The sequence below is a fragment of the Colletotrichum phormii genome (assembly GCF_030913505.1).
Source record: "Colletotrichum phormii strain CBS 102054 chromosome Unknown BDP81scaffold_34, whole genome shotgun sequence".
Taxonomy (NCBI): domain Eukaryota; kingdom Fungi; phylum Ascomycota; class Sordariomycetes; order Glomerellales; family Glomerellaceae; genus Colletotrichum; species Colletotrichum phormii.
In genome coordinates this window covers 9454-22997 of record NW_026851476.1, presented here as the reverse complement: position 1 = coordinate 22997, position 13544 = coordinate 9454, and the positions used below count along the sequence as shown (strand labels likewise).

General features: G+C 55.3%; 4 protein-coding genes across 4 annotated transcripts; 1 reads left to right on the top strand and 3 right to left on the bottom strand.

The window, feature by feature from the left end:
- Positions 1 to 22: 22 nt before the first annotated feature.
- On the bottom strand, positions 23 to 3401 carry BDP81DRAFT_465873 (meiosis protein SPO22/ZIP4 like-domain-containing protein; the record flags this gene model as incomplete). Its single annotated transcript, XM_060594333.1, has 10 exons — positions 23 to 226; positions 331 to 447; positions 481 to 506; positions 598 to 1164; positions 1220 to 1644; positions 1692 to 1819; positions 1872 to 2609; positions 2668 to 2837; positions 2899 to 3281; positions 3328 to 3401. The coding sequence occupies 10 exons, from the start codon at positions 3399 to 3401 to the stop codon at positions 23 to 25; spliced, it is 2832 nt and encodes a 943-aa protein (XP_060438566.1).
- Positions 3402 to 3711: 310 nt separating this feature from the next.
- BDP81DRAFT_144191 (transcriptional regulator) lies at positions 3712 to 6513 on the bottom strand. Its single transcript, XM_060581867.1, has 7 exons — positions 6186 to 6513; positions 6032 to 6054; positions 5770 to 5787; positions 5282 to 5594; positions 4312 to 5096; positions 4056 to 4252; positions 3712 to 4000 (listed from the first exon to the last, which is right to left on the bottom strand). The coding sequence occupies exons 1-7, from the start codon at positions 6313 to 6315 to the stop codon at positions 3949 to 3951; spliced, it is 1518 nt and encodes a 505-aa protein (XP_060438565.1). The 5' UTR covers positions 6316 to 6513; the 3' UTR covers positions 3712 to 3948.
- A 903-nt stretch (positions 6514 to 7416) lies between these two features.
- On the top strand, positions 7417 to 8343 carry BDP81DRAFT_440936 (uncharacterized protein; the record flags this gene model as incomplete). Its single annotated transcript, XM_060591559.1, has 1 exon — positions 7417 to 8343. A coding segment is annotated over exon 1 (277 nt), but the record flags the coding sequence as incomplete, so codon positions are not given.
- Positions 8120 to 12863, bottom strand: BDP81DRAFT_144156 (xanthine dehydrogenase). Its single transcript, XM_060581866.1, has 3 exons — positions 12520 to 12863; positions 10253 to 12454; positions 8120 to 10192 (listed from the first exon to the last, which is right to left on the bottom strand). The coding sequence occupies exons 1-3, from the start codon at positions 12696 to 12698 to the stop codon at positions 8467 to 8469; spliced, it is 4107 nt and encodes a 1368-aa protein (XP_060438563.1). The 5' UTR covers positions 12699 to 12863; the 3' UTR covers positions 8120 to 8466.
- Positions 12864 to 13544: the final 681 nt, after the last annotated feature.

Sequence of the window (13544 nt, the reverse complement as noted above, 5' to 3'; positions counted from 1 at the left end):
TTCTGCTTAGCAAAGTTCTAACTTACGGCAAGTCAAACTTCAACTTCATCCGGTTCTCCTGCACCCTCTTCTCCAGCTCCCCTCCATCATCGGCATAATGCGCCAAATTTATGGCCAAATCCGCCCATGTATTGCACTCGTCGTCCTGTCTGACATTATACGCGTCCACGGCCTGGTTAAAGGCCGTAGTGACGAGCCATTCGAGTTCTTCGGCCGGGAACGGATGCTGGCTCTATCAAGCATGATGGTGTTTAGTGTTTTTATCTTCTCAAACGTGCCGACCAACAGCGAAAAGAGGAATGGGGGTGTAGCAGAAGAGAAGCAACGCACCTTGCGAGAATCCCTCGCCACGTCAACGGCTTGCTTCATCAGCCTCTGCCCCAAAGCTGCATCCAGCGACAAGACGGCGTGGAACATGCACCGGATATACTTCGCCAGCCTGTCGCCCTTCATCTTTTCGAGCTCCTAGATCTCGTTGACGATGACGCCCAGCGTTGAATAGAGGGCTGAGGACAACGAGAATCCAGCATATGGTGAGTGACAGATTTCTTTGTAGCGATCCGAGGGGAAAAGGATTGGGGTACTTTGGCTGCTTACCTTGTCCAGGTAATCTGCCTCGCAGCGCAATATCCCCCATCGCCTTGAGCGTATTCACATCCCGACACGTCACGGCCGTACGAATAATGTACCCCAGTTCATCAGTCTTCTTCAACGCCATGGCAGCCTCAAAATCGAAGACCATCAACGTCGCAAGCTTGGCTGTTAGATCGCTCTTCAGCCTCTTGTCTAGACCGTCGCTCATCTGCTTCTCCAAAGCTGCATTATACGCTACGACGTGCCTCCGCATGACGAGATAATGCTGCAGCTGCTGCTCGACGTTGTCTTCCGTTCGGGCCAGCGATACGAGGGCAGCGGCTGCGATAAAATCGCAAAACATTGTCCTGAACGCGAGGTCACTCGCGGCTTCGGCGGGGAGGTCATTTGGATAGTGCTTCGCGATGGTGAGGCAGCTGTTGTACAGCCGGATGAGATGCTTGACATCCCACTCGTCCGAGTGCTTGAGGCCGAGGTTATATGCATTCTGGCAGAACCAGTCGAGTTCCTTGACGGTAAAAAGCCGGTTGCCGTCCTTGTCGCGGGGGTCTCGCTGGATCGCTTTGACGGCTACCAGACGATACGGTCAGTCTGTGATGTCAACCAATAGATAACTCCCTCTCACCTCCTTCGAACAGCATAAGTATTTCTTCCACCACACTTTGTCGCTCTTTCGGACTTTTTTCGCTCTCAGCAATTGAGACAGCGAGTCGGATATTACATCGCAGCAGCGCCGGCAGATGAATCGGAGACGCCTCGCTGAACTCGAACTTCCCCACCAGCTGCTTCATGGCCTGCATCGCGCAGACCTTATCCCCAATCTGTTGCGCCTCGAGGACGCAGGCATACAGGAAATTAGGGTCACCGGGCGCTGACAGAGCCACTCTTTCCAGGCACTCGGCAGCCATTTCTTGGTCGGATGAGCGGAGGGCAGCCTTGTACATCAGATACTTCGTCATCGGTTCGTTTTGCGCTGCCTCGGACATGCTATGAAAGACTTGTCGCGCTCTCTCGGTGTCGTTTCTCCCAAGGGCACAAAGAATGAGCTTTCTACAATCATCAGCGTGGCTGTATCAGAGCATTGACGATACACGCACCTGCTGAGTCTCGACATGTTTGCAGGGCCGCCGTTTTGGAATAGAGGCTGCAGGGCTATCTGGCACCAGCCATCAGCAAAGTCGAAGTGTCCCTGGTTGTAGTTGACCTCGATCTTTTTCCAAATAAGCTACACCAATGTCAGCAATCCTTACTCTTCATCTTTACCAGGTGAAGCTCACAGTCAACGCCCCGACTGCCGTAGAAGCCCCAAAAGGCTTGCTCAAGTTATCTTGGAGTCCTGCCAGGACCCCCATCAGCTCTTCTATAGCTCTCATACCATCCCTCTGCGTCGTCTCCATCCAGATCCTCAAAAGCACCAACCTGTCGACCCACTCTTCGCGCCCAGAAGAGACAATGGTGCCCCTGAGCATCCCATCCACGACGCTCGTCGCCAGTGTCGGGCTCTTATCATGCAACTTGCGCGCATGATGCACCAAGAGCTTAAAGTGCGCCTCGGAGAAGTTGAACGACCGCACCATCCGCCTCAAAATATCAGCGTAAGCCTCGACGTCAAAAACCTCGGCCGGCGCCTTCTGCAAGAGCTCCAAGCGAAGGAGGAGGACGACGGGTTTGTCGCCGATCTCGGACTCGATGTAGCTGACCAGGTTCAGCGCTTTTTGCGAAGACTCTGGCGTGCTGAGACCCAGCAGCGCGTGGATCAGGGCTTGACAGACGGAGAGGCCTAGCTCGATGGCGTCGCGGGAGAGAAGCGACAGGTCCTGGGCGTTGATGATGTCGTACCCCCGTTCAAGCCACCGCACCGCCATGGGGAAGTCTTCCTTCTTTGAAAGGTCTTTGCCGATTTCGAACAGAATCTCTGTCATTTTCTCCGCCGAACTCGAATCGAGCGTGTTTGGTTGGAGGTGTCCCTTGCTGTACATGAACTCCATGACGGGCAAGTTGTCCGTTTTCCAGGCCTAAGTACCTCGGTTAGTTGTATGAACGGTCATATCTCCAAGGCCAAGGGAGACATACCAGTGCCGCTCGGAGTATAAAGTATTCAGCGTCTAGCCTTTTGCACTCTAACAAGTCATCCGGTCCCAGCATGGCCATCTGCTGCTTGCCCAATGCCGCGCTGTATTCCGCCCCCTTCTCGAAAACGGTCTCGGCGAGCTTCAGGGCACTCGAACTGGTGCCGCCGTCATCTGTACGCATATGAGGAAACTGCCACCTCGATCAAAATTCTTTCCAGAGGCCCCGACTTACCAAGACACGTCTTGCCCGCCTTGAGTGCCAACTTCATCAGATGCACCACATCCGCAAGCTGAGGCCCAGTGCTGCCCGAAACACCCCTCGCGATACTAATCATGAAAAACGCATATGTCCTGCTCCGCAACAGCAGCTTCTTCCTCGTAGCCGGCGCGGCCGCCGTTGCGTCCGCATTATCACGACGTTGTCGGGTACACAGGTTCCAAAGCTCCGTCCCCCTCTTGTCGAGTTCCACCCTCTGGGCTTTCGCTCTCGGGCTACCAGAGAAACGGATAATCGTCTCGAGCTGCGGGTTGAGCTCCGCGAGCAGGGCGTCGATGGAGAGGCTGTCGTTCGCGGAGGGGAGGCGCGTCGAGAGGGTGTGCGAGAATGCTGTCATACTACGGGTTAGCGAGTAGGCCACGGAAGCTCATCCATGGGTGCTACGGACTTGCAAAGGCGGAGAATTTGTCGATGCTGTTGTTGCTTTTGGGCGATTTTGCGCGTCGTAAAGGGGGCATTGTGCTTGACGAGGGCAGACGGGGGAAGTCGAGATCATCAGAACAAGATGTGCAATTGAGGAGAGCAGGGTGTGGTGTGAAGAATGGGCCAGGGGTGCATAGCAGTGTCAGTCTGCGTAGAACACTCTCGTTAAAGCAAGCGAAGAGGTTGAGGGGCGCAGAGATGATGCGATGCGAAAGTGGCAAGTGCCGAGTCGTTCGCGGCAGGCGCAAGTCTCGTTTGTGCCTTCCTCGAAAGCAGTGGTATCCGGGCGCGGGGTTACTGCTCCCCGACACACCTTCGGCCCGGGCCGGAAAGAACAGGACTTGACGGACATTATGGAAAGCGATGACTTGAGGCTTCGACCAAGAAAATAAGGATATACTAGATGTGCCTTGTATGTACTGGCGACGGACCCTTTCCTCTCGCCGATGCAAAAGAACGTTTCAAAATGCAACCAAACCGGAGAATGCCCTGGTATCCAATGACGCCTGCCCCCTTTGATTTTATGTTTCCAACCCCCCAAACCTAGGTATTCCAAGAGGTCCCCCCCTGCAATGCAAATGATTACGGCCGGGCTAGATCGTTGGGCAAAAAGTTACCTACGATGAGCGTAGGGCTGTCTACTTGTCAGCTTCACAGAATCTGAGACTAGTGGATGGGCAAATACTAACATTTTGTGATTATCTCGTTGAATCATGAATGAAAAGCAGCAATGAACTACCGGGTCTGTCGCCTTGTCGTCGGGGTTCTTGAGTGTGCAAGCTGTAAGTAGCGTGTCGTGAGCAGGATCGAAGGCGATGGTTCCAAACTCTTCCCAATACCGCACGAGAGACTCTTCCGTCAGAATCTCATGGAGTGAGATTTTGCCCTATCATCCGATTAGCTGCGATGACGCCTCAAAGGCTTGGAAACGACCTGAAGACATACGTCGCGCAGGTTCTCGACAGGAACATGTAGGAGTTCCGCCATCTCATTATTGCCTCTGAAGATTTCTCCAGTTCTCCTCCAACAACATGCCGGCACCGCCATACTGGCAAACACACGGTCATACTCCATCAGTTGTTTCTCGAACCACATTTCCACGTATAGCAGCTCCATATCGGTCAAAGCTTGAGCCTTCTCGCGGAACTTGGGTCGGAATCGATCAATGGTTCGGAGAATCTTCTGCTTCGACGACGCCGCAATGTGGCCATCCAGATACGTGCCCAGTCGGGCGTAGCCTTTGACATAGTTGAAAGGTTTTAGCAGACCGGCCTCGTACTTGGCCTTCAATACACGGTCCATGCGCTCCTCGGGCGTGTCATTTCCGGACGGATCAGCTGCCTGGAGGTAGTATTCGCGCGCTTTGTCTTTGTCGCCCTGAACGATGCTGCCCGGCCGTGATATCGCCTTGCCCTGCTCCAGGTTCTGCGGAGGCAGCATCTGCGAAAGCGCATTGTTTCCATTGCCAGCACCGGCCCGCTTATTACCGTTGTGGTTTCCAAACGTCGGCAGCATGTCGTTGGCGCCGGCGGTCCTGCTAAACGCGGGGCTGTTTTGTGACTCGTCGGAGACGATGCCGCCGTCGTCCAGCAGGCTCGTCTGCAGAAAATCATTCAGCAGGTTGAACTCGTGCGTTACTTCGGGGGCGATCATGTAGTTGTTGGGGTGGTAGCTTTGCATATCGTGGTAGTGGTTCTGGGCTGTTAACCAGGCATCGGAGAATCCAGCGACTATTAGACCGGGGCGCATCACGTTAGCTTCCGAGTTTCTCTCTCAAGTTGAGGCTGCTTGTTCGTCCCCCTTGTGTCATCCGTAGAAAAGTGCAGACGCGTGCGAGAGAAGCAAGGAGCCTCCAAGCACGAACAGCACGGCGCTTTAGAAAAGGGGTAGAACAAGACCACGGGTGAGTACCTACATTGGTTCACGTTGCTGCCGTTTCCCGCCATGCCGGTGCCAGCTCCTGGTGACACGAGGTGCAGCGGGTTCCCCTGGCCCAATCCGGCGGCGCCAAAAGCAGACGCCTTGCGGTCGAAAGGGGGCGGCGGGCCCATGGACCCCGTCGCAGATTGGTCGATGGAGCTTCTCGTGAGCTCGGATTGCGTCGTCTCGGACTCGTCGACAGCGGATGGCGTGTGAGAGCTCTTGGCCTTTTTGGAATCTGCATCGCGAGGCTCATCGTGGCAAAGGTGGCCAATATTACGCTTTATGCATCTTGTACACGGTCGTTCCTGGGCACGACATGTCAGCGAGCGTGGTACGAGCCAAGCAGAGATGTGCGCGCACTCGCGCTCGCGCAGGTCTCTTGGGAAGCCGAGTGGACAGCGCAGAAAGAGAGAGAGACAGACGCCGCAGCAAGGCAGCCCGTTGTGTGTAAGGTTGTGTGAAGAAAGAGATCTTACATACGAGATCGCATGTCATATGCTATAGAGCAGGCAAGACACTATCCGTCAGCCATCTTTTCTCTTTCCCGCTTATTGTTATTCTGGCCCTGCAGTTTTCCTTCTGCAGGGAGACGAAGTTGCGCATATATGCAGGCAGGGGGGTTCGGTAGTTGGCAGAGCCATCGCACGGCAGCAATTGCAGAGACACAATAGTGTCAACGCCATGCGCGGAGCCAGGGAAGCAATTCCAGTTATGCTGTTCAGGTAAGGGCTATCTGACTTACAGATCGCCGGCAGTAGACGCAAGCTGAGAGGGCACATGACGTTAGCTGGTGCTTCCGCGCGAGGTGAGGCACCGAGACGGTCGTTGTTGCAGCTGCAACCGCAGTCTCGGGGGAGCCCGCGGCCACGGCGCAGCGGGACGTGGGCTAAACGTACCGTGGTTGACCTTGCGGCGTTTCTTGGGGCTCTTGGCCGAATGAGCATGGCCGCCATTGTTCTCAGTCTTGTCGCGCTTTTCCTTTTCGTCTTGCGATTCAGACTTTACGTCTTTGCCGTTCTCTGGCATGGCGAGAGGCCCGGGACGGGTGACGGCAGCGGTTATGGGTGGTGGCGGTGGTGGCGGTGGTGGCAGTAGTAGTGGTGGTGGTGGAGGGCGGGCTCGGAATCAGTTCAATGGGGCAGCGGCTCCCATTGGACCTCAAAGGTTACGCAGAGGACGAGGGTTCGCAGATCATTTGACACCGGGGGTGAAGGATACTGGTCGACTGTGGTGCTTTCGAGCGTTTGCGCAAAAGATTGGGCGTGGCGGGCTTCTGCAGACAGAGTGGGAGGGAAAACGAGGTTGTCGCGTGCGGGCACCCGGCGGGCTGAGTTCGGCTATGGTTGCTTCGCTTTGCTTGTTTTCGGATTTCTCCCGCCTCACAGTCTTCGAGTTGGACACGGAATGCAGGGGATCCGTGGATTAACTGCCGATCCTTTTTCCGGTTCCTGGGCCTCGTATACTCGTTCGTTCGTCTCGGGTCCGGCGATCGTAGAATCGTGGGCGTTTTCGAGCGTGGTCGCAACTTTTGGTGACAGTGGTGGGTATTGGTGTTTGGTGGTGGGTTTGGAGAGTCGCATGGAGAAGAAGAAAAAATGGGTGCGGGCTTTTGGCGCAATGAGCAAATGATGATCGGTCCCAAGGGAATGGGATGGGAGCTGAACCAGGCGAGCCAGGCGAGAGGGAACCAACCTGGTACCTTGGCTGAAAGCTTCGGGTTCGCAGAAAAGGAAAAGGGAAAAAAACGACAACGGGCAGGCGGCGTATCCGTCTCCAATTGCCATGGGAAGTGGGTTGGCTAATTGAGCTCCCGGCATTCCTTCCCACCCACTTCATTACATTAGCCTTTGGAACGAGCACAAGACAGGCAAGATCGATGTTGTTGTTGCCGCTGTCGTTGGTACCTAGTGGATAGTACCTTACCCTGCGGGGGATGCTACTTCGTCATCTCACTCGACCTTTACTCACTCACTCAATACTCTTTCACTCATGGACCTCGTTCATAAGAAATCACCTCAATTGAACCTCTCACTGCCTCGAACTCACAGCAATAAAATGGCGGAAAATCACAACTCATGGCCCAGCATCCAAGGCTGGGCTGGGCGCAGCTGGGCAGAGGTGGATTACAGCCAGTAATCGTCATGTAATAAGGTATCCCCCTCCCCCCAGCCCGTCGGACGTCGCCCGATGAGACAAGCAAAACTGAGAGCAAGAGAGAGAAGCGAGGGGGAGAGAATGTGATTTGATTTCCCCGCCTTCTCTCCTTCATCCGACTTGTCATCTTTTTACCTCGGTGAAGGTCTCATCACTCGCATTCATAAACTCGGTGACATTTTACTGAATGGTACCTCGGTCAATCTTCTGCCATTTAAAAGCAATGATATCACACCAGCACGCATGGCACAGACATTTCCCGGAGGAACCCACCCGTCAATGCAGCTTCCCTTCTGCCCTACGAGCTATCTTTAGTGAATGTTCCCTGGGCAGCTCCATCACCACCGTCGCATCAAACCAAACGGTTATTTCTTGGCTCTCGAGAATGTTAGGCAAGCTCGCAAACCAAGTGGTCCTTCGTCCCATCTTCGTCGTCCTCCCTGTCCACAGACTCAAAAGACTAAGGTAAGGGGGACTTACCTCATGCCTCAACGCCAGTGAAAAAAGGCCAACGGCTGAGATTCTCCAGTCGACTGCAGCATGCAATGTAATGTAAGCATGAAACCACAGCTCGCCATTCGGCCCAAGTTTTTTCTTCCTATCGCACTCTCTTGCTTCCCCTCGGCCGCCCTGGTCTAAGGCTCCCAGCTGAAGACAATCACTACCGCTTCGTGCTGCTTCTCATCCTTCGCCCCGGCCACCCCGGCCCCAAAGCCTCCCCCTCATCATCCCATCTCTCTCTGCTCACGAGACTTGGCGATTTGGGGGCGCATTCGAGATCGTGTGATGCCTTACCATTCCAAGCATTGCACATGCGTTTCGCAGAGACAGATGAATGGCAATCTCACAGGTGCCAGTGGAAGTGTCCAGAAATGAATGAAATAGCACAAGATATCGTAGTATTCATCGAGATCGCCTGTCTATCTACGAAGTGAACACCAATAATCACACTTGAGTACCTAACCCCTCCAAGAAAGCAAGTAAGAATCCCATGCAAACCGAGAAATTGCTTGGCGCCCGTTGCTAAATGGCTACGAAAAAGCTCTTCTCCCCCTCCTTCGGCAGCACCCTGGCCCTCCTCATAATCGGATCCTCGCAGCTTAGCCGGATCCTCTCGGGTGTAGCCGGGCTCTCCAACCTGAGCAACCCATCCCCCTCCCGGTCCTCCCCGACCGTCGCCGCCACCCCGTACTGCGCCCTCGACGCCTTGAGCGCGTCGCGGATCGCAAAGAATACCGCGCTGCCCATGAACAGCGGCGGCTCGCCCACGCCCCGCGACCGCTGGATCGTCCGCAGGTCCTTCCACTCCACGTCCTTGAGCAGCGTCACGTTGAACTCTTGCGGAATGTCGCGGAACCCGGGGATCTTGTACGCACCAGGTCCCCGCGTGAAGAGGTTACCCGCCATCGGCCCGTTGCGGAGCCAGAGCGACTCCTCCATCGTGAAGAGGCCGAGACCTTGCACAAAGGCGCCCTGGATCTGGCCGTAGTCGAGCGCCGGGTTGATGGATTGCCCGACGTCCATCTTGATGTCGGCCCGGAGGCACGTCCACGTGCCCGTGAGGGTATCGATCTCCACCTCGGCCGCCGTGACGCCCTGTGTGAAGTAGAAGAACATCTTGCCCCGGTTCTCGCCCCACGTGTACCCAATCTCGGGCGTCTTGTAGAAGCCTTGCGCCGAGAGGTTCACGCGGTCAAAGTATGCCGCGTGCGCCAGGTCCTTCATCGTAGCACCGGGCCCCAGCTTCTCCCTGTACGGCGCCAGGCGCTCGTTGAGCTGCGCGCACGCGTTGTAGATGGCGTAGCCGTTGAGATCTGACGAGGCCGACGCCGCCGTCGCCGAGGCATTGGCTACCGTGTTGGTCGCCGTCTCGGAGATGAAGACATTGTCCAACGGTACCTCGAGAGCTTGTGCGGCGATCTGCGTCATCTTGGTGTGCAGTCCCTGGCCCATCTCCGTACCGCCGTGTGCTACCAGGACGGAACCGTCGTGGTAGATGTGCACGAGGGCGCCTGCCTGGTTCAGGAAGAGGGCTGTAAAGGAAATACCAAACTTTGTCGGGATGATGGCCAAGCCACGCTTGCGCCACTTGTTGCCGTCGTTGAAGCGCTTGATGAGTTCTCTCCGCAGCTCGTACTTTGCCTCGTCCTGGACTTGCTTGTACATCAATGGTACGTGCCAGTCAGTCAAGGGCTGGTTGAAGTGCGTCGGCTCCAGCGGCTTGTAGAAGTTGATCTCACGGAACTTTTCTACCGGCATGCCCAGTCGATCCGCAACTTCTTCCATGTAAGTCTCGGCAATGAACATGCCCTGAGGTCCGCCGAATCCTCTGAAAGCCGTGTTTGACATTGTGTTGGTCTTGCACAGCCGGCCGCGGATGAAGACGTTGGGGATCTTGTAGCAGCCGTCCGAGTGGGACATTGCTCGCTCGCAGACCGCCGCGCTCAAGTCAAATGTCCAGCCGGCGTTGTTGAAGACGTCGAGATCCAGCGCTTGGATCTTGCCGTCCTTGTTCACGCCGACTTTCCATCTGCCCAAGAACGGATGGCGCTGCCCTGAAGTGACCATGTCCTCTTCTCTCGTCAGCATGTAACGACACGGCCGCCTAGTCTTCCTCGCCGCGAGTGCGAGCGGAGCGCTGAGTTGGATTGATCTCGTCTCCTTGCCTCCGAAGCCACCGCCGAGTCGCTTGACGCGGACAACGATCTTGTTCGCTTGTACGCCCGTCATTCGAGCAACGAAGACTTGTCTGCAAGCTGTTAGTGCCATAAACCAAAAAATAATGTTCGATAAAGAAGAGTGAGCTTACGTCTCGTTGGCGTTTTGGGTGCTGGAAAACACCTCCATCTCACCATCCTCGAGCTTCGGAACCACTAAGGAAGCCTGTGTCTCGAGGTAGAAGTGCTCCTGGCCACCCATCCGCGCCGTGCCTGTGAAGATGTGGTCGCAGTTCTTGAATGCCTCTTCAGTGTCGCCGTTCTTGATCTCTCGGTAGTAGTTGTGGAAGCTGTCCTTTTCAATCGCTTCCTCGATCGTCAGGATTGACGGGAGGTCTTCGTAATCGATCTTGACTGCACGCGCGGCCTCAGCGGCCCTCGACGCCGTAGTGGCCAATATCATGGCAATGGGCTGGCCTGCTGTATGAACCTCGCCCTCGGCAAAGAAGAGTTCGTCGAAATGGGGAGCACCCCACCGGTTCTGCTCAGGGGTATCGACGTCATCCTTATCGATGTAGTCAACGACGCCAGCCATGTCCAGTGCGGGTGAGTAGTCGATCGACTTGATCTTTGCGTGAGCCTTTGTTGACAGCACGAAGCAGCCATGCAGCTCATTCTTGGCCACCGGTAGGTCGTCGATGTACTGTGCTTCTCCAGTGACCTGCTTCAAGGCAGCGACGTGGCTCTTGGATTTGCCCACGGTTTCCTGCTCGTACGCTGCAGCCGCGCCGTGATCTTCGGTTCCGCCAGAGATGCCACGCTCGAGTTCGTCGATTGCCTCAATATCCACGTGCTCGCTCTGTCCACCGAGGTTGGTGATGACGTCGTGGTAGAAGCGGTAAAAGAAGCTGAAGGCCAGTGCCTTTCGGTACGAAGCCATGCCTCCGGGAACGCTAAACTGCAGGTCGAAGTCGGTTCCCAAGGCATTCATGGCTCCTTCGAGGGTCTCGAGCTCAGCAATACGCTTGCCCACAAGGTACTCCATGGTGTTCTTCGCGGCTACGGTCATGGCAGCCATTCCGCCGTAGATGAGGTTGCACTCGGTCACTACGCCATCATCGTCCATCTTAATCCGTAAAGCGCCGGTCACGATGGCAATGTCATCGTCTTTCCTCTTGGCCTGCTTGTATGCTCTGAATAATTCGTTCTTGGCAGCTGTTACCGGTATCCTGATGGAAGCGATGATGGCGTCTTGGGGAAGTGCCGTGCGTCGGTATCCCGTGAAGAACTGTGACATGGGGATCTCGGTCTCTTCGCTCTGAGACTTTGCAACCAAGACGGCATTGGCTGCCCAGAGCACAGGGTTCAGATCTGAGATGGGCGACGCAGTAACCAGGTTACCGGCAGGGGTACCGACGTTGCGAATCTGTCTGCCAGCAAAGTACTTTAGTTGCTTGTAAATCCCCTCAAATACCTGGCCACGAGCGTCGCCATAGTGACGTGTCGCCACTTTGCTGATGTGCTCCAGATCTGTCAAGACGACGTTTCCTCCAATCTCTAGGTGATCGTCCTTGAATTCGTACTGTCTCAATTCGGCAATGTCTCCCACGAAAACGGAGACGGGGTATTGTGCCGCTTTGAACTTGACTTCAATCTGAGTTTCGGTGCTGCCACCAATAATCTTGGCCGCGGGGTGTACGCTCTTGATGTCGAGCAGCTGTTGAAGGGTGACAGGCCTATACCACTTCTTCCTCTTGTTGCCGAACGACAACGGCCTCATCTCGTGCTTCTTGAGGGCGGGCGGGAAGATGAGTTCGGTATCGGGGTTATACTCGATGAAACCGGGGGGCGTGAATCTCTTGATGGGCTGGTCGTCGAGCTTTGCCTTGTCCATACAGCATCCGCCCTCCTTCTTCTCGCCATTGCCGTTCTCCATGCAGCAGCCCGAACCACCATTTGTCCTCGCCTTGCCACATCCTCTCTCAACGCTGAAGGTCTGCGCGGCCTCGAGAATTGGCTTGTAGCCGGTACATCTGCACAGATTGCCGTCAAAGGCCTCCTCAATATCTTCTTCCGAAGGCGAGTCATTGTTGCGCAGCAGAGCGTACAAGCTCATGACAATGCCAGGGGTGCAGAAACCACACTGACTTCCATTGCTTTTCGCCACGCGCTCCTGGGTGGGATGTGGCCTCTTAGTGTTTCCGATGCCCTCGATAGTGATGACGTGCTTGCCGTCGACACTAGCTAAGGGTGCCAAGCAGGCGTTTACGCTCGCGTGGTAGATTTGCTTCGTCGTCGGGTTGAACTGGGAGATGACGACAGTGCAAGCACCGCAACCGCCTTCGCCACATCCGCTGGTGAGTGTTAGTGCGTGCTACGAATGCTTCAATCTCTTACGCGCGAGAGGGCCTAGACATACAGCTTGGTTCCCGTCAAACCGATGCCTCGCAGGTACTCCAAAAGAGTTACCTCTGGGTCGATCTCGTCCAGTACGACCCGGGTGCCATTGAGGTAGAAGCGGATGGTATCGTCAAAGTTTGTTGTAAGCGAGTTCAAAGGCCCGACATCCCGCTCGGGGGAGATGGCGATGGGCGCCATATTGCCAGGAAGATGTCGAGCGCCGGTTCACAGTGAGATATGATATTAGATGACTCGAAGCACGCTTTGGGGTCTTTGAATGGGAGGAAGGGAAGAAGGTGTCAGAAGAGGAAAGGAAGAGAAAGGGGAAGGAGGAAAGGTGCGCTTAGAATGACTGATGCGAGACAACCCCGCAGCTTTATTGCAGAAAGAGAGGCGAAGACGATGCTAATTCAGGTTGAGCCAAGTCTCTGCAGGTACCTAGGAGTAGTGTTTGCTGCAGAAGCGACCGCTTTCCAATCTGTCGTACTTGTGTATGTGTGTCTATTTACTGCATTCCGCCCGTCTGCATTCATAGAGACAAATATTTTCTTCCCATGCGTCTTTCCCCTCTGGTTTCTACTTCCATGTGCTCAGTGCTGTGGCAAGACAAAACAAAAGCGTCTCGCTGACATGTTGGCTTCGGTTTGCGACGGGGGGCGTCCAGCAAATCAGACGGCCCAGGTTTGAGCTTATCAGCGGGTCCCGCCAATCTGCATCTTGCGATTTTGGTGGGGTGCGTTATCGTTATCGGCCCTCCCCCTCCTCCCCACTGAAGCCGGTGCTTCCCCGCCACTGAGACATCGCCATTCAGTGGAAGTCAGGAGCACCAAGGGATCCGTGCAGCCCCGCTGCGCTTCATGCCGTTCATCAGCGGCCACTCTGTCGGCCGGCTCCGTTTCCCCTTGGTCGGCATCTTCCACCCTGCATCATGAGAAGGTCCAGACATGCAATTCGTCGACTTTTGCACTGATTCCCATTTTTGAACCCCTGCATGCTATGTACGCTCACATTTCAATCAACACGTCGAGCGTATCCAGAGATTCC

Excerpts from the sequence above, each read along its gene's own strand:
- BDP81DRAFT_144156 (XM_060581866.1), bottom strand. The coding sequence starts at position 12,698 with ATGGCGCCCATCGCCATCTCCCCCGAGCGGGATGTCGGGCCTTTGAAC. Across the intron at positions 12,455-12,519 it reads GGTTTGACGGGAACCAAGCT|CGGATGTGGCGAAGGCGGTT; the intron begins GTATGTCTAGGC and ends AACACTCACCAG. Across the intron at positions 10,193-10,252 it reads ACCCAAAACGCCAACGAGAC|ACAAGTCTTCGTTGCTCGAA; the intron begins GTAAGCTCACTC and ends AACAGCTTGCAG.
- BDP81DRAFT_144191 (XM_060581867.1), bottom strand. The coding sequence starts at position 6,315 with ATGCCAGAGAACGGCAAAGACGTAAAGTCTGAATCGCAAGACGAAAAG. Across the intron at positions 6,055-6,185 it reads ACGCCGCAAGGTCAACCACG|CTTGCGTCTACTGCCGGCGA; the intron begins GTACGTTTAGCC and ends GTGCCCTCTCAG. Across the intron at positions 4,001-4,055 it reads CAACGAGATAATCACAAAAT|CCCTACGCTCATCGTAGGTA; the intron begins GTTAGTATTTGC and ends ACAAGTAGACAG.